The 20,325-nt window shown below is 37.5% G+C and overlaps 1 protein-coding gene across 1 annotated transcript in view; it reads left to right on the top strand.

Moving 5' to 3' along the window:
• RAB10 (RAB10, member RAS oncogene family) overlaps window positions 1–20,325 on the top strand; it is an 89,800-nt gene that overhangs the window by 60,727 nt on the left and 8,748 nt on the right. The window contains exons 3-4 of the mRNA XM_006880616.1: window positions 6,596–6,734; window positions 17,767–17,856. Of these exons, the coding sequence (XP_006880678.1) occupies window positions 6,596–6,734; window positions 17,767–17,856 (229 nt within the window). The remainder of the gene's footprint in view (window positions 1–6,595; window positions 6,735–17,766; window positions 17,857–20,325) is intronic.

Below are 20,325 nucleotides of genomic sequence, written 5' to 3'. Positions count from 1 at the left end.
AGCTGGAATCCATGCCACTTGTATTTCAAATACCAGCAAGGCCACCCCTGGCAAAGAGATTTCAGTGGAGCTTCCAGACAAAGACAAATTTGAAAAGAAAGTCCTGTGTAAAAAGAGTGAGACTTAAGTGGTAAAGGCCAAATCTAAATGCTAACTCCACAGAGGGGAACTGTCCCCATCAATAGCACCCACAACTCAAAGCCAATTCCCATGAGATCAGACATCCCCACCCCCCATGCTCCTGCACCTCTTTCCACTAATGCCAGCACCATTCCTCATGCTCTCCTAGATCTAGAATCAATTGCAATAGCTACACAGACTTCATGGAAGCATACTCAAAATTGCAGGGTTTATTCCAGAAGGAACAGGTTGCCATTCAGGTTGGCAGTTTCTCAGTTAGGGCTGCTTTTGAAGTATGCTTGTAGGTCCTTTAGCCTTGCAGCTTTAGGTCAGTGTTATAAAGCTCTCTTAGTCCTGCCAGTTATGGTGTGTGTGTCCTCCTCCCACTACGCCATGCACCCCTGGCCAGCCCTCCAACAAGTTTCATCAAGGACTCCATGGGGCAGCAGTTCCATTCAGCTGTGTCTCACGTTTGATCTGAGTGCAGGAAAATTTGGCCCCCAAGAACACACACTGTATTCTTTGCTGCTTTTTTCTTGCTGGTATTAAGATTCCTAAATATCTGTCAGTGAACCTGTTCAATTTATACCTGTTGGAATGGAGAAGATACACAATCCTCTGCTAAATTTGCCACCCAACCATGTGGCAAAATCAAAGGCAATTATCTGGGAAAGCCGTTTTGCACAGTAGGTCCGGTACACTGTAGCCAGGCCATTACTTCTGAAAATTAGTCGGTGAAAACCCTACACATCACAGTAAACATGATTCTACCCTGTTAAGCTTCTAGGAGATGACTTGCTTAGGTTAGAAGGTATTTAAGAAAGCTTATAAGATCATAGAGCATGTGCAAAGGTAGTTGTTACTTAGAGCATTGTTAGGACATCTTCAAAGTGCTAAATTAAATTTTCTGTCACCTGTAAAGCAAATCCATTGCCATTGAGTTGATTTCAACTATTAGTGATCCTCCATTAGATTGCTCACACTGTAAATCTTTACAGGAGTAGGCTGCCCATCTTTCTCCTGCAGAGCAGCTGTTAAATTCAAACCTGGGACCGTTTGGTCAGTGACGTGACAGACACATCATGTGCTGTATCATGTGTTATTTGTATTACTTTATGGTAAAAATTGTTTTAGGGTTGTCTCTTAACAAATATAAATTTTAAAACCCTCATTACTGATGAATCGGAACAACTCATAACTTACCTACCTCCCAGCGTGTTTTCAGAGGCAGTAAATCACTTGAGGTCTTTGCCAGTTTCTCTCCTGAGGAACGACTGATGGGTTTGAGCCATTGTCCCTCCTTTGACTTGGCAGTGCAGCTCCTTACCTACTTGGTCACCAGAGTTCTTTTTTGTTCTTTTTGAGTAACAAATACAAAAATGTTAAAGACTTCATCTATCTTTCCCAGTTGTTTTTAGATAAAAGAAACTAAAGCCCAGGGAGTTCACTTGAACCCAAAGTCCAGGGAGGTCACTTGACCACAAGGAGATCAATGATCAGAAAAGGATGAAGTGGAGGGTGAATAAGGGCTGCCTCGTGTTTTAAATGTGTTCTTCCACAGTGTCAAGCACATAGTAGATTTTTCAGTAGATACTTGATGGATACATGTCAAATGTATGCACTTGTTATGGTGTACCAAGAGTAAAGGGGAAGAACATTAGTCTATTTGTAGCTCAAATTATGTCCCTAGCCAGTCATATTTTTAAACATGTAAGCAGTATTTTTGGTTATTGTTTTGTTTTGTGGGATCTGAAAGGTGAGTTGTTGTAGAAGTAGTATTGTTGTTTTTGTTGTTGTTATTATTATTGTTAAATGTCATGGAGTCATAGGCGACTCATAGAGATCCTATGAATGAAAGACCTGGACTCTTGTATAACTTACATCCTTTCTACAGGTTCCTAGGGTTTCTGGAGGCAAGCTATTTCAGAAGTGGATGCCACTCCTGCTTCCAAGCTTGTTTTAGTCAGGGAGCTCCATCAAACACTGTCTACCATGGGTGACCATTACCACATTTGACACCTCAGTGTCACACTGTTCAGCTTCACAGCAACCACAGGTTACTTCTGTACAACAAATGGACAGACCAGGGCTACTGGCCTAGAATTTTTAGAGCTTTAAGAGGTTTCCTTTGACAAAATAAATTAGATGTTATACACTGCCCTTCTGTGCCGTTGTTTCTTTCCCTGACTTTGTAAAAGTTCTCATTAGTGTTCTGACTTTACTATAATTGAGATACAGGGCTCAAGAAGTAGCATGCTTCTTTTATAGATGAAGGGGCACACGACAAAGACTAACTGCTTCTCCCTGGTTCCCACTGAGCTTTATTCCTCTGTAAAGTCACCAAATAACCTTCTCATGGGTGCTCAGAAAGAACTGCTCTCTCAGGTCTTCCCAGCCTGGAACACACGATCTTTGAGAGGTTCCAGGAAACCCCATTCCCAGGACATGCTGCTGCAGTGATTCACAGATCTCTTTGCCACTTTGGTTTCTGATCGGGTACCTGAGTGTCTTGTGCTTCCAGGATTTCTTATTGTTGTTGGTAGCTGGCATTAAGTACAATTCATAATGACCCTATGAACAGCCAACCTGAACCTCTGCTATATCCTGTGCCATTCTCAACATCTCCAACACACTTGAGCCCATTGCTGAAGTCACTGTGTCAGTCCATCCCATTGGAGGTCTTTCTCCTTAACTAACCCTTCACCCTTCCAAGGATGATGTTCCTTTCCAAGATATAGCCTTGCCTAGCTACATGTTCGAAGTGTCAAAGATTTTCTATATTGTTTTGTCCCATCGAGTTGGAACCAACATTCCAGCAGGTTTTCAAAGGCAGTTAATCACAGGAGGAAATTGCTCATCCTTTTCCTGTGGAGCTGCTGGTGGATTTGAACTGCATGTATTGGGAATTGATAGGACTGAGAATATCAGGTCTTATTGCCGAGGGATGGCACATCCCTAGCAGGTTAAGTAAAGAACCTTCAGGTTAGATTCTAAAACACTGAGTCAGTTAACAAACATTTGTGTTCTTATTCATTGGCTGAATGCTGTGGATTCTGCACTGACATGAAAAAGACTGATAAATCTCAGCTAGGACTTAATTTTAGAGGGCATATTGTTGTACTTATTAGGCGCAGTCAAGTTGACTATGACTCTAAAAGTGTGATCATAAAAGAAGGAAAATCAGATTGTACTTCAATAATATTTAAAATACTTGCTGTGCAAAAGAATGATAAGACTTTCAAAATTTGGAAGGAAGTACTTGTAAACCATGTATATGATACAATGCTTATATTTTAAAGTATCAAAACTGAATGGTAAAATAAAAAGCAAATCATCCAGTTGAAAAATAGATAAAAGACATGAAGAAATATTTGGACAGCAAGAGGGGATATATGGATGGCCAGCCCATTAAAAAATAGGTGCAACATTTTTTAGCCATCTAAATTAAGTTGGTAATGAGATATTTAGACTCATCTAAAGATTCTCAAAATCGTAAAAAAGATAATGTATAACACTTGGAAAAAATTCTCCAGTAATGGCAACTTAAGAAAAATGTAATCTCTAAAACATTCAGAAAATTTCAGTATTTCCAAAAGACAAGCAGCTCGATTCAGACATCAGCCAGCAAACATAAGCGGACATGATTAGGATCATTGATAGATAGAAGCAAATTAAAACTACATTGCTTGGAGAAGGGGCATCCCATATAACGAGGGACCACCTCACCCTTCTCACATGACCCTGATTAAAAACAAGTACTGGGGAGGATATAAGGGCCTATTAAAGAGTAAGTAGATAAGCAAAATGTGGTTCATAAGTAGAATGAAAAATAGATAATCCCTGGGTCACAAATGGATTTGTAACTTGATTTTACATGCCCTTTGATATTATAGAGGGGAGCTCAAGGGCTGTGCTCCTGATCCAAATTCCTTGCTCGGTTTCTTCTCTGGAGAAAAATAAGCAGTCCCTTCCCTTGTAGAGTGTAACCTCCAAGACCCCTTGGAGGGTCGGCTGTTTATCACTAAAACCAGAAGAACTGGGTGATAACTGGCTATCACTTTTATGACCATTAACAGAATGGGTGAAAAATGTGAAATAACTGTAACACAGACTGACCCATATTATTTTTTTTTAAGTATTCTTTACAATATCAAAGCGTTAGGAACAACTAAAGTGCCATTAGTGGACAGATGACTAAAGAAAGTGCAGTACAATCACACACTAGTGTGTTATGCATCACCAAGAAACTATCAGGAATTTGTGAAGTATTGTACAATGTGGATGAATCTAGAACACATTATAGTGAATGACATAAGTCAGTCAAAAAAGGACAATTACATTATAAGGCTACTAATATAAAATGCTAAGAAAAGACTTATATACAAATAGAATCAATCTTGGAGAGTTAACAGGGATAAGAATGGCAGAAGGGGGGGCCGTACAGTTTGGTGGAGGGAGGGGGGAGTAAAGGAAATGGGAAAGATCCGGGGTGAAAAACAATGTATATGAACTTTGTAAGTAAACAAGTTGTTGTTGTTGTTGTTGTTATGTGCCGTCGAGTCGCTTGCGACTCTTAGCGACCCTATGTACAACATCCCTAAACTCTGTTCTGTCCTGTGCCAATCCGATACACCCATCCCGATTACCCCAGTCACTGAATCAATCCACCTCATAGAGGGTCTTCCCCTTCTGCTCTGTCCCTCCACCCTACCAAGCATGATGTCCCTCTCCAAGGACCTGTCCCTCCTTGGAACATGTCCAAAGTATGTTAGACGTAGCCTTGGAATCCTTACCTCCAAGGAGCAGCCCGGTTTGACCCTTTCCAGGATGAATCTGTTTGTTTTCCTAGCAGTCCATGGTACTCTCAATACTCCAGCACCACAACTCAAAGGCATCAATTCTCCTTCTATCCTCCTTAGTCATTGTCCAACTAGTATAAGATAAAAATTTTATTTTAGAAAAAATTTACTAGAGAAGTTGGGTGATGGAAAAATTTAGGTTTGATGAGACATTGTAATTAATTACAATTAGTTGTAATTAATATTATAAAATGAAAGACCTTTGTGCACCCATGTTTATTGTGGCTTTGTTCGCAATAGCAAAGAGCTGGAAACAACCCAAGTGCCCATCAACAAATGAATGGATAGAGAAGCTATGGTATATTCACACAATGGAATACTATGCAGCATTGAAAAACAAGGAACTTATGAAATATTATGCAAAATGGATGACCCTTGAGGACATTATGCTGAGTGAAATATCTCAGTCACGAAAGGACAAATATCACATGGGGCCACTATCGTAAAATGACTGACATCAAGGTTGAGGGAGGACAGAAAAGGAGGGGAGTAATGATGTATATTGCATTGAAACAGATGAGGGAGAGAACTGTTTAAAAGGAATCTGTGAATGGGTATTCTTGTCATTACAAAAGTCCAGAGTGAAGGCTGCATAGTGGAGTGGATTTGGGAGGGAGGGATTGCCTGACAATGAAAGATTTTTTCTTTCTTTTCAAGGAGAAGAGTGAATGGGGCGGGGGAGAAATGTGCAACAATGAATGACTGGAAACCCTAAGTCTCTGTAAACGTTCATTAAAATTAATTAGAAAATGAAAAAAAAAAAAGACCTTTGAATGAAAACCCAACATGATCCGTAGACTTTCACACAAATAAAAATTATATGTTAATAAAAAAAGTCTATACTTAATCTGTTGACTAGAAAACTTCCTGATCTTGAACCAGAACTCAAGGTCACCTTTTTGCTAAATGTCAGATTAATTTTATAAAGCATGGTAACTGTACTTATTTAAAAAATCATCTATGGGCCTTATGAATAGTTATTCTAAAGTGAAGAGGTCAGAGGACAGGAAAACTAGATTACTAGAGACAGAATAACCAAAATGAAAATAGTGAAAATGTTGACACATTGTGAAAAATGTAACCAGTGTCAGTGAACAATGTGTATATAAATTATTAGAAGGGAACTTAATTTGCTTTATAAACGTCCACTGAAAACACAGTAAAATATTATTTAAATGATTAGAAACTTTCTTATTTATGATTTCTATCTTGTTTTTTACAGATGAGACTATTTTTATAACTGTTTGTCAATGATTTCAAATAAGTATGATTATACCATAATTCTTTAGTAATCAGAAAACCCCCACATGTTTTATACTTCATTGGCAACAGTTTTCATGGTGCTTGCTGATGGCCATGAAATAACTTCAGAAAAGTAACTTTTTTCTTCTTTCTACTGTAATTTCCATGTTTCTAATATGAGTTGGTCACTAATGTCATTTTTTTAAATACTTCTAAGAATGACACTTCTTGACAGCTTAAGTGAGTCATTCTGGTTTGCATTATGGTGTGCTGTGAATTTTAATCTATCTTGCCAAATTGTTTTATTATTTTGTTCTTTAGCCGGAATATAGCATTTGCATAATGCTTAATACAAATTCTTGCCTGTATTTCAGGGATACAGCAGGCCAGGAGCGATTTCACACCATCACAACCTCCTACTACAGAGGAGCAATGGGTATTATGCTAGTATATGACATCACCAATGGTAAAAGTTTTGAAAACATCAGCAAATGGCTTAGAAACATAGATGAGGTAAGACTAAGAAAGTTTATAAACTCTTCCAGTTTTGTGTGCTTGCCTGAGAACAATAGTATTACAGTTATCTTTAGGCTATAAGTAGTAATTGTTGAAATATTTATACTTTTTAAAGCATAAATGTTATTCTTCGCCTGTCTTTTTCTTAAACATTTTGGCAGATGTATCTTGGAACTCTACTCAAGAAAATGACTAAAATATCCCCAACTGTGCAGTTTCCTTCTAAAATGGGCTCAGACAGTAGATATATAATGGATTTACAATGCTACTCTCCATGAATTCTAACTGGATTCTTTGTCAGTTTATTTTTATTTCATTTCATGTGGATTAAATGTTCAATAGTAATCTTAAACCGTTTTTTAAGTTCTAAAAATAAGATATTTTGATATTTTAAAAGATTAAATATACCAGGAAAATAAAAATCTAGCCCAGAAAATATAGTCATACAGAAATATTAACTTTTCTGAGATAAAGTTGTCATAGCATGTCTTTGCTACAATATAAGTGACTTCTTGTTAAAATTATTTTTTATGCCGTATTGCTTCCTTCTAGGTTTTGAAATTAAAATCAACTATTTAAAGCAAATTTTGACAAGAGATACAAAGCCTGTATTACATCTAAGAATAATAATTTCATTGGTAGCAATCCTAAGGTTCTTTAGTATAATAAATCTTTAAGAGAAAACCTGTTTTTATTTCTTATGATTAATGAACCACATAGATCTTAAGTAAGCTGGAGTTTTGGATCTCCTTATTCTTTATTTTATACTTTGTCCAAGTCGCATGCTTTATATGGATCATTTATTCAGAGACATTATTTTGTAGTAGACGGAGTAGCTTAAGTTTCTCAGTACCAACTGAAATACTTTTTTCTTGAATTGAAGGAGAAAGGAAGTTGGCTTAGACTAATTTTTCTTAGTTGTAGAGCTAAAACTTCAAAGAAATGGTATATTTGTTTAAAGGAAAAGAAATCTAGAAAGGACTATGTCTCAAGGAGCTCTGGTGATATAGTAGTATGTAATGAATGCATTGGGCTGCTAACGGAAAAGTTAGCAGTTCATATCTACCAGCCACTCATGGGAGAAAGATCTCTTACCATAAAGATATACAGCCTTGGAAATCCAGTGGAGGGTCAAGTGAGTCAAAACTGACTATGCTAGAGTGGTATTAGTTTAGGTTAGGTGGAACTTGTCCCCAAAATATAAACATGAAATCAGTAAGGTAAAACACACCATACTAATAGAAGGAAAGGCAGAAAGAAACATATGATCATCTTATACTAGACACAGAAAAAGTATTTGTCAAAATACAGTACCCTTTCATGATAAATACACTCAGCAAACTAAGAAAAGTTTTTAATAGCGAGAAGATGAAAACATACCTTCTCAAATCAGAGACTTGACATAGATGTCTGCTCTGCCACTTGTCAGTATTGTACTGGAAGTTCTAACTGGGACAGTTAGACAAGGAGAGAAGGGACATCTAAACTGGAAAGTACATTTTACAAACAGATAATCCGTGTGTTCACCATGGTTGCAAAGAAGATCAAGATAAGTATGTAAGTATTCGTTATGGTTCTATACATTAGTATTGAGCAGTCTGAAGATGCAGCTAAGAAAAAATTTCATTTATTTAGTATCAAAAAGAATAAAATATTTGGCATTAAATTTAATAAAATGTGTAAGATTTTGGATACTGAACGTCACAAAACATATTTGAAGGAAAGAATATCTGCATAAATGAAAAGACATTCCTTGTTTTTGGATTGGAAAGCTGTAAGTTTGACAGTACTACTTTAGATCTTTTTTTGGTTGTCCATGGGATTTTTTTTTTTTGGTGAATTTCTTTTTTTCCTTTTTCTGCCAAAATTTTAAAAATGCAAAGGACTCAGAGTATCCACTATAATAGTATTATAGAAGAACAAAGTTAGAGACCCACACATTCCAGCTTTAAAACCACTGTGAAAATGAAGTAAAATAATGTCATTCTGGCAGTCATACGTCAGTGGAATTGAATTGAGAATACAAAATTAAAAGCTATGTCTTTACTGATCAGTTGACTTTTAGTAAGGGTGCAAGGACAATTCAAGGAAAAAATGCATCTTTTTAACAAATTGTGCCAGAACAACTGGGTCTCTCCATGCAAAAGAATAATGTTTGGAATCCAATTTTGTGTTATAGATGAAAATTAATTCAGTATAGATCATAGACATAAATGTAAGAAGTGAAACTCAAAAGAAAGTCTGGGAGTAAATTTTCTTAATAGTTTTCTTAGTTACAATATTAAAAAAAAACAAGCAAGAAGAAAAGTAGATAAATTAAGAAATTTTCATTTTCAAAGAAGACTATCAAGTAAATGAAAAGACAAGTTGTAGAATGAAAAAAATTTAATAAATCCTTTATCTTTTAAGAGATTTATATGGGAATATACAAATATTTATTACAGTCTAACAATAACAACACATAACCCAATTAAAAATTGGGCAAAGGATATGTGAGTATATTTCTCCAGAAAAAGTAAACAAATGACTAGAAGCATATAAAAATTCTCAGCATCATTAGTGACTAGGGAAAGACGAATCAAATCCACAGGGAGATACTACTCCATACCCACTAGGGTGATTATAATTTTTTTAAAGTGGACAGTAGCATTTGAGAAAGATGTAGAGAAACTGAAACGCTTCCAAAGCAGTTTGACAGTTCCTCAAAAGGTTAAACATACAGTTATTCTATGATCCAACTATTCACTCTGGGGTATAAGAAAGAAAAATAAAACTGTACGTCTACTCAGAAACTTGTGAGTGTTCATAATAGCATTATTTGTAATAGCCAAAAAACTGGAAGCAAACGTAATGTTTTATCAGGCATTGAATGGAAAAATATAAAGAGACATAGCCATAGAGTGGACTATTCAGCTGTGGAAAAGAATGAGGTACTAATGCATATTAAAGCATGGACAGATGTTGAAAACATTTGATCAGATATATGGAAGAAACCAGATACATAAAAGAGCAAGATTGTATGAGTCCATTTACCATTTATATGAAATATCTATAATAGTCAAGTACATAGAGACTAAAAATAGATTAAGTTGCATTGGGCCACATAGTTGGAGCAAAAGGGGAATGAGCTAATGGGTTTGAGTTTTGGGGGAGAAGAAAGTGATAAAAATATTCTGAAATTATATAGTGGTAATAGTACAGCTCTGTGAATATTTTTAAAACCTCTGAATTATATATTTTAAGTGAATTTTATGGTATGTGAATTTTATCACAGTAAAACTGTTCTTTTAAAAATCTGAACTGAGCTTTAATGCCTTGCTTTACAGTTATTTCTTTAGCAAAAGGAGACAAGTACAAGTTTTCTTTGCTTTGGAATAATGGAAAGAGGTGAGGAGCAGTCACAATAGCTTAGTTAGAATCCTATCCTGATCCTGCTGTTTATGTAGTACTGTAATTTTGCTTAATTTCTTAATTCTGTTTTGTCTACAGTATATTAAACATTTTAGTATTAATTGGGATAAAGGGTTCTATGAACACGTAAAATCTATTATGGAGATTTTGAGCCTTCCATATGCTCTGATTGATGGTGAATGTTATAGAAGGGAGTTAATGGTATGTAATTTCTGCCAAGCTTGGTTACGTGTTTCACCATGAAACTTTGCATTGAGAATACATGGCTTGGTCTTTGGAGTGCTCATTACACTTTGGAAAAACATTGCTCTAAACCTACAGTTCTCAATTCACAGCATGAGCATCACCTGAAAATTGATGAGAAATGCAAATTCTCATGCACTGTTTCTCATCTTTGGAATTAGGTGGAGCCAAACAACCTATGTTTTAAAAATATATAGAGTTTCTGGTGTTCACTATAGTTTGAGAGTCATTGCTATAAACCTTACTTTTTTCATCTGTGATGAAGAAATAATAATATCTGGCTTTTAGAGCTCATAGGACCAAAACCGCTTTCCTCTTTCATCATGTTAGGCCATTTTGATTCACTGTAATGGTGTTATATTATAGATTGATCTCCAAACCATATACCTTGAAGTAAATTGTTTACAGTTTAGTTTTGACAGGCTTATTTCCTTCTAATAGAAGCACAATAAAAATACAAAGGAATGGTAGAACTAACGTGCTTCAGAGTCTCTTGGTCATTGTAAAGTTAATTAGCGGTGGGTTAGATGGCCTGTTTACAGGTTCATGTATTTATTGTAAATCATTACATCTGAATAATCCAGTGGAAGAAAATGAATACTTAAAAGCATGCTGAATATATCAAAGATGTACCATACCACTTAACTACCTCAAGCTTGTTTTAAATATATGTATAGGAATATATATAAGTATTAGGATGAAAGACCACGTCTCAGTAAAGGTGCTCCTCAGTGATGCACAGTCACTTTTGTTTCCCGGAGTCATTGGTAAACCCAGCAGTGTCAGCATCATTTGGGACTTTATTAGAAGTAATCTAGAACCCTACTATAGACCTAGTCAGTATTTGCATTTTGATAAGATGTTCTGGTGATTAATATGTGCATTAAAGTTTGAGAAGCACTTAATGTGGATACAAGGTTTTTCTGCATGGCCTGCTCAGAGATCCTAAGAGTCTCTCCTTGATGATAAGTAAGATTGAACAGACTGGGCAGGCCTTTGATTCCTCCCCCTACCCTTAATTAGCCACCTCTTTTTGTTTTTGTATGCTGTATTACTTAAATTTTTCAAGTACAGTTTGTCTGGAGGGAATAGTGTCTTTGACATAGAAAGGCTTGAATTCAGTGCCACTAAAAAACTTTCTTTTTTATTATGCCTTTAACAGACTGGAAAAATATCCTAATGAAAGCTGGAGAACTCAGTAATAACAGCCCATTCATTAATAGTTCATTTCACTAAGTAATAGGTGAAAGGACCCAGTTTATTGGAAACACAGACAATTCATAATATTATTTTTATAGCCCACATTCTTCTAAGATTGAGTGGACATTTATATGCCAGGGACATGGGGAGAGTGACCACTCCAGATTACATGGATTAACAGATTAAAAAGGGGGTGGGGGGACAACATTGAGACTGTCAAATGTCAAACTGAAGAATCATGTACTTCTGCCCAAAACTGTGGTTCTTAGAAAGCTTGCATCATAGAGGCAATTAAAACAAAAAACAACAAAAAGTTAGCCAAATTAAAGCTCCACTTTGTGTTAGATGTTTTCTTAGATGCTCAGCATGTAGCATGGCAGATGTAAACTGTCTTCCATTCATGTTAGAGGCTTCCTTTGCCCAGGTCAGAGCTGGCTCATAGCTGCCCCTCTGTTGGGCTGTAGACCTGTGGGTGGAGTTTTCCCAGGATGGAGAAGGTCTCTTGAGATTGCCCAGCTCTCATTCAGATTGGATTCAGACGACCAGAGAAGCTCGGCCTTTGGTTTAGCAGCACTTTCTGTCAACTATACCCCCAGAACTCAGGATATTAAGAACAAGGAAATACAAAGTATTCATGTATTTTTAAAGTACCTTATAGAACCTGGGAAATGAGAGAAATGACATTCAGGCTGAGACTTGAAGGAGGTAAGTAGGAATGATAACTACATGGATGGGGCTGATAGAGAATTTATGTTTAACACATTGCCACACACTTTTAAATTGACCACCGTGGTTAGAAACACATTTTGCCATCATTTGCGGCAACGTTTAAGGCAGAACAGATAGCTTACTTTTGACTTTCACAGCAAATAACATTTAATTTGCTGTGGAGATGACCTTACATCTATCTAGACAAGTCTTTAGTAATCTCATCGTGGCCCTGCATTGGGTTTCTGAGGCTATGTTTTTTAATGGGAGGAGACTGCCCATCTTTCTCCTTGGAGACGCTGTGGATTTGAACCGTTGGAGACCCTATACTTTTATGGTTAGACAACACAACACACTACAGACATGCCAGCAGCATTCCTTGTCCAAGTCATAGGTCCTCTAAAACAATAAGGTGTGCTTTCAGCTCCAGTTTTAACAACTTAATGATTTCTTTTAGTTAAATATTTTCTTTTTACTATATATTAGCACAACTTAGTTTGTTAGATATACTTTGGCTTCTCAATTGTTTCACAGCTAACTAGACTTAGGTTCTTGGAGCCTCTAAAGTGACTAAATGATGACCCCTAATCTCTAGCAAAACTAGTTGTTCTCAGCCAAGGGTGATTTAGCAATTTGACAATGTGTGGTGTGGCATTATAGGGTTTGTGTGTGTGTGTGTTTGGGTGTTTTGGAGTATGTGTGTGATAACTGAGGGACAGAAGAAATGCTAATGACATGTAGTATGTAGGGACCAGAGGTGCTATTAACCATCCTACAGCACACAGACTTAACCATTTCAGAATGTTGAGTTTTGACGTTGAGAAACAAAACTCATCATTCTTTATTAATACCTTGGGTTATTATAATCCATTTTGTATTACATACATTCTAGTTTGTTGTTGTTGTGTTTTGTTTTGTTTTTTTAATTTTCTTCTTTTTTTTTTTTTATGTGTGTACCGTCAAATTGGATCTGACTGGTACAGAAGGCGATTGTTCCGCCTTTTTCAGCAGAGCATCTGGTGGATTTGAAGCGGGTACCTCTGGGATTGCAGTGCAGCTTCTTGCCACTAGGCCACCAGAGCTCTAGTTGTTTTTTTTTAACTAGTTACACTCCAGGTGTGTAATTTTATGTGGCTAGAAATGTGTGTGCTTTTGCATAAACATGTATATTTTTATGGATAGGTCTTCATGAAATATTTACCTGTTTTTACTGTGCTCTTTTGCCTGATAGATTTGTAAACACAAGCTTTATGACTATTAATGGAAAAGTAAGATTTGCATATTGACATAAGAAAGCATGTGAAACTATATATCCTGTAAATACTGGTTTTATCATCTCCTGCTTTGAAAGTGGCATCTACTTTACTCTCATCTTGCTTGATTGTCAGTATTACCATGTAAAAGGCTTCATCTCTCATAATTTGGACTTGTTGCTAGGAGAGGCTATTCCTTGGAAAGAGGCATCATGCTTGGAAAGGTGGAGGGTCATTGAAAGAGGAATACCACCAACAAGATGAATTGACACACAGACTGCAGCAAAGGGCTCAGGTGTGTCAGAGATGATGAGGATGGCACAGCACAGGACAGGGCTCAGGTCTGCTGTTCATAGTGTCGTTATGAGTCAGACTCTGCCATATAGCGCCTAACAACCACCACCATGTTAAGAATCTTAGTGTAAAGATTTGTCAAATAGCAGGTTTAACCTTAATTACTTTTTTAAATTATTATTAAATTTTATTAGTTTTAATGAACATTTACAGAGATTGTGGGTTTTCATTCATTCATTGTTGCACTGTTTTCTCCACCCTCATCCCCAGTTCGTTCTTCTTTCCCTCCCCCCATGTCTGTTTTAATTGTCCAGTTGCCACAGTGCTTGTCAAAGCCAGTTCTGATTAATCTCCTTTGTCAGTGTGTCCTTTGCCATTCCCTATCACTCCTCCCTGAGAGAGACTTCACCCTGATTCATAAGGAAAAGGGGATGGCGTATTCTCTTAGCTATTTCCTGCTGAAAAGGGACGCTGTGGGTTTCAGGGTAAAGATCTTCTCTCACTACTCTAAAGGGCCCCTTTGGCAGTAGGAAACACATAGACTATTATGGAGATTGATTTTGGAATTTAGATACACTGTTATCAATTGTCCTTAGCCATACGTGTTCATATCCTTGAAGATGTATCATGGAAGTGTTGCAGCCTAGAAGACACAAATTTAACAAGTTAAAAGTACATGAGTCAAAAATTTAAAAGCAATAATATTCCAAGTAGAGGTTCTAATAGTGGCACAAATCAAGTTACAGAGGGAAGGTGGTTCTTATAATAAAAGGCCTATAGACTAGCACTTTGTCTATTTTAGTGTAGAGGTTAGGAACCACAAGATGTAGAGGCTCAGCTATGTCATTTATGGTTCTTAAGTCCTGGAGCAGATTCCATCCACCACTGGGTTGTTTTACAACTCGGAAGTTCACATGCAACGTAGAGGTGAAGTAAGGAACTGCTTATGAGGTTTTCCGTCCATTCCAACAACTAAGAAATTGTGAGAAGAGTTGGGACCTCAGAAGGCTTTTAGGACCAATTAGTTGGCTCTGTGTCCAGGAGAAAATGAATATACTTACCAGTAATGTTAATGCTCATCCACGGCTCTTCTGGGAGGATCTAAATCGTTGAATTATTTACTTTTTGTATTTGTTATTCAAAGAAACAGATGGCTGCCTGCTTACAGTGCCTTTCTTTGGTATTGTGTAAATAAAAGAGCCAGTGGGCTGTCAAGTCGACGCATAGTTAGCTCATATGTGTCAGAGTAGAACTGTTCTCTGTGCCTCAATTTGATTTCGTTTGATTTTTCCAGAAGTAGATCACCAAGCTTTTATCTTGCAACCCTTTTATGGTTTACTTCTGGATACATGGACTATTTGTGCCAGTAGGTGGGCCTCAGTTGGAAGAATTCTGGCAAAGCTCATTGCCAGGACTGCCTGATCTTTCTGAGTCTGGCACGTTTTCTGACTTTGATAAATAGTTTATGCTTGATTGCTGACCTGAGTTTTGGCAATTCAGATGCACACAACACATACTCCAGACTGAAAGTCTAGTAGGGAGTTCTAATGGCTTACCGGTAAGAAGCTATGCAGCAGCCCCAAAGATATCTGGTTTGAATCCATCAACTGCTTCACAGGAGCATCACCTTCCCTGGAGTTAACTGCTTCTGAACACCTACTCCAGGGTCAGCTATGAGTAGATTCCAACTCGATGGCACAAGAGTCTATTGCTATTAAAATTATAGCAAAAAAAAAACCCCTGTTAAACTATAATACACATGGTCACCAGGAGTTGAAAATAGCTAGAGCAATGGTTGGGGTTCTGTTTGTTATGCTACAAAATCAGATGTATTGGATGTTTTTGGGTTTTGGTGAGCTTTTTCCATGTCAAACAGGTAATGGGCCAATGTTGTAACAAGGTTTAATGGAGGCACATGTCATACAAAAGGATGAACACTCAGTCATCACACTCAGGAACCAAGAGAGGACCTATAAGGTGTTTTTGACAATCGTAACATCTAGCTAAGCATCCCAATAAGACCATGTCACATTTTATGTACCTGAAGGCTTAGTTTATGGCTTGTTGTTCATGCCGAGAGATACCAGCTGATCTCCTCATTAAGGCAACAGAAATTTTTAACTTCTACCAAAAATTCTTAGTAAATTTGTGCCAGTCTACATGAGGTCAGTCCAAATGTGGTTCCAGATTTCTTCCTCAAAGGGAAAAAATAGTTGCTTCCTACTTCTGAAGAAGACTGGGCCCTGTTGAGTCCATTTCATTTGTGTAAAACTCAAGGTAATAGCAGGGTGTAGTCATCACTGTATTAGTTACCTGGTATTGCTCTCACTCTCATTGTTGTTGAGCCAGGACCTCCCACAGCTGACTCGACCCTCCACAGGGGTTTTGGACGCTGTAAATGGCACAGGGGAGAGTACCCATCTTTCTTTTGCCGAGCCACTGGATTCAAACCACCAAGGATGTTTGTATCACAACTCCCTGTGAACTGTACCCATAGTGTGCTAGTATTTCCCTAGAATGCCTTTTAAGCAAGATTGCAGGAAGGACTTCAGCAGAGCTCTTCAGTTTCTATTTTAGGCTTACTGTTAAAGCTGTATTTGTAAGTGTTGGGGCATTTCGAGCCCAGTGGAAAAAATACTCAAAGTTTCAGCAATCTGATTACCAGTATATATCAATGATGATTTCATATTTTTTATCTTTATTGTTCACTTAAATACGGACCCCTTTTCATTGATTTCCTTTACTCCTTAACTTTGAAATATGCCTTGTTATAGTAGTAGCCCATGAAGTTTAAAATTTGGAGAAATTATCTTCTTATTGGAGACACTTGTTAACAGCCCTGGTATTGGAAGATTATTTCAGATGACTGAGATAATTTGTCCAATTAGTGGCTGGACATTTTTTGGCCAGTGATTCTGTACCCGTTTGGGGAGGTCATGGACCCCTTATAGAATGTAGCATCTCCCCAGAGGGAAAAAAATGTCAGAACCCACAAGATCTTGTGTGTGGTTACTGGAGATTCTTGGAAGGCTTCTGAGGTCCATCTCTAAATTTTGATTACTGGCTCAGTACATTGCACAGTTATTACTGGGAGCACACTTGATGTGTTGTGATTATTATTGGGTGTTAGCCAAATTTCCTTTGTTTTAGCCAGTAATGAATCAGGAGGCAGTAAATTCAGATAGGAGTTCCTGGATGGTGTAAATAGTGCACTGAGCTGCTAACCAGAAGGTAAAAGGTTTAAATCTTTCTAAATAGGAAGTCTCCTTACAATACTCTGTGTAATTTTTCTTTCATACGGTTGTGATTCTATTTGAGAGTATCTTCCCCCATTAAAAGAGACATCCTTCCTAATCATATCTTGGTTTGGGTTTTTTGCTCCATCTCACAGTTTGAGTTATTCAGACCAAGAACAGATTTTGTCATTTCCATGGGTCTACTCACTCCGCCCTGTCAGAAAGAGTGACCCTACTGCAACCATTTGCTTCCAACCAGTTATTTCTGTGTAGGGTCATTGTTTTGTGCCCAGGCAGTATAGCTTTTTGAGACTTAAAGGTCTCTGACATTTTTAATTAAGCTTTTTCAAGTACAGTATATATAAATTAAAACCAAGACCCAATTGAGACACAGTTTATGGATAAGCTATTCTAGTTTCAGATATTTTACCTGTATCTACCCTTTCAGTGAAAACATAGGCTGGACTGTAGGGGGAAATAATAATTGACAAGGATATGTATTAATTGGTTGTTTTTTCCCTGGGTCTGTAAGACATTTTTATAGCCTTTCAGCACGGGTGGTTTCAGGGTGGTTGCTTTTTAAAACTGTATATAAGCATGGTCTCCTAAAATATAGCGATTTTTAGAGAATATTAAGCCATAATTAATGAGAAAGTGTAAAAGTAAAACTTCATTTCCTTTTAGCATGCCAATGAAGATGTGGAAAGAATGTTACTAGGAAACAAGTGTGATATGGATGATAAAAGAGTTGTACCCAAAGGAAAAGGAGAACAGGTAAGGAGCTCTGAGTAGAATGGTATGCCGTCCTTTCTTTTTCAAAATAGTATTACTTTTGATTGCTTTTGTAGTAGTCATGATGGAATGTGCTGAGCTGTTCACACACTGCCGTGTGTGTGTGTGTGTGTGTGTGTGTGTGTGTGTGTGTGTGTGTGTGTAAAGGAATAGCTTATTACCATTTGAGTGAATTTTGCCTATGCATATTCAGTAAGTATAAGAGAATGACTTCTATACCAGTAATAGTCTTACTCAATAGTTTACAACTGTTCCTCTTCCTTTGTATTTCCATACTTGAAAGTTCTACCTAGGTTGCCCTGTTAGTGTTCTGTTGTACATAGGGTTTTCAGAGGCCTGCTATTTCAGAAGTGGATGGCCAGTCCTTCTTCCTAGTCTGTCTTAATCTGAATGTTTAGATTTAGAGGAGTATCTGACAGACAAGCAATTTGTGGAGCAGTGAAAGATAAATCCCTCATTGTGGAGTTAACCATTAGTTACAAGTATGGAAATACAAAGGAAGAGGAACAGTTGTAAGCAGACACTAGTGATTGGAACATGGAATGTGAGAACCATGAATGTAGGAAAATTAGAAATTGTTAGAAAGAAATGGAACGCATAAATATTGACATATTAGGCATTGGAGAGATGAGATGGACTGGCATGGGACATTTTGAGTCAGATGATCATATGATATTACTCCAGAGATGAAAAAGTGAGGAAAAATGGGGTCGCTTTCATAGTTAAAAAAGTAATTTCTAGATCCATCTTGAAGTACAACATTGTGAGTGATAGAGTTATATCTATACGCTTATAAGGACGTCCAGTGAATACCACTATCATTCAGATATATGCACCAATAACCAGAGCCAAAGAAGAAGAAATAGATGATTTCTACCAACTTTTATAGTCGGAGATAGAGCGAACATGCAATCAAGATGCATTGATAAAAATAGGTGACTGGACCTCAAAAGTTGGGAACAGAGAAGAAGAATCAGGGGTTGGAAAACATGGGCTTGGTGACAGAAATGAAGCTGGAGATAGAATGATTGAATTTTGTACAATCAATGACTTGTTCATTGCAAATATTTTTTTAAGAGACATAAACGCAAGTTATACACATGGATCTCACCTGATGGTATGCATAGGAATCAGATCGATTACATCTGCATAAAAAAACGCTGGAGAAGCTCAGTATCAGCTGTGAAAACTAGGTCAGGAGCTGATTGTGGAACAGACCACCAACTACTCAAATGCAAATTCAAGCTGAAGCTGAGGAAAACGAAACCAAATCCACAGGAGCCAAAATATGACTTTGATTTCATCCCACCTGAATTTCAGAATCATCTCAGTAACAGATTTGAGGCCTTGAACACTAACGAGCGAAGACCAGATGAGTTGTGAGAGGATGTCAAAGGTATCATCCAGGAAGAGTGCAAACGGTCATTACAAAGACAGAAGAGGTAGAAAAGACCAAAATGGCTGTCAGAAGAAACTCTGAAGATTGCACTGGAGCGTAGAGAAGCCAAAGCGCAAGGAAGAATTCAAAATACTAAAGAACTGAACAGAAGATTCCAAAAGGCAGCTCGGAATGACAAAGCAGAATATTACAGTGAAATGTGCGAGGAGCTAGAGTCGGAAAATCAAAAGGGCCGGACTCGCTCAGCATTTCTTAAGCTCAAGGAACTGAAGAACAAATCCAAACCTAGAGTTGCTATAATCAAGGATGCTTTAGGCAGAATATTAAATGATCCAGGAAGTATTAAAAGAAGATGGAAGGAATTACTGAATCATTGTATCAAAAGGAATTGGCAGATACAGAAGAATTTAATGAAATAACATTTGAGCAAGAGCCTATGGTGACGAAGAAGTTCAAGCTGCTTTGAAGGAAATAGCAAAAAATAAGGCCCCAGGAATATGCTGCCCTGGATGTGCTCACCAAGTTGTGCCAAGAAATCTGGAAAACAACCACTTGGCCAACTGACTGGAAGAGATCTGTATTTGTTCGCATTCCAAAGAAGGGTGACCCAACTGGGTGTGGAAACTACCAAACAATATCATTGATTTCACATGCAAGCAAGATTCTACTGAAGATTATCCAAAAACGACTGGAAACAGCACATCAGCAGAGATCTGCCAGAAGTCCAGGCTGGGTTTAGAAGGGGTCGTGGTACTAGGGATATTGTAGCTGATGTTACATGGATCTTAGCTGAAAGCAGGGAATACCGGAGGAATGTATATCTGTGTTTCATTGATTACGCAAAGGCGTTTGGCTATGTGGATCATAACAAACTATGGCTGACTCTGAGAAGGATGGGAATCCCAGAACATTTAATCGTGCTAATGCGAAACCTATACTTGGACCAAGAGGCAGTCGTCAGAACAGAGCAGGGTAACGTTGCATGGTTCAAAATTGGGAAGGATGTATGCCAGGGATGTGTCCTATCCATACCTTTTCAACCTGTATGCAGA

This window comes from Elephantulus edwardii, unplaced genomic scaffold, assembly GCF_000299155.1.
Source record: "Elephantulus edwardii isolate Elephantulus edwardi_28Jun2011 unplaced genomic scaffold, EleEdw1.0 scaffold00009, whole genome shotgun sequence".
NCBI classification, from domain to species: domain Eukaryota; kingdom Metazoa; phylum Chordata; class Mammalia; order Macroscelidea; family Macroscelididae; genus Elephantulus; species Elephantulus edwardii.
This window is presented reverse-complemented; position numbering and strand designations above follow the sequence as displayed.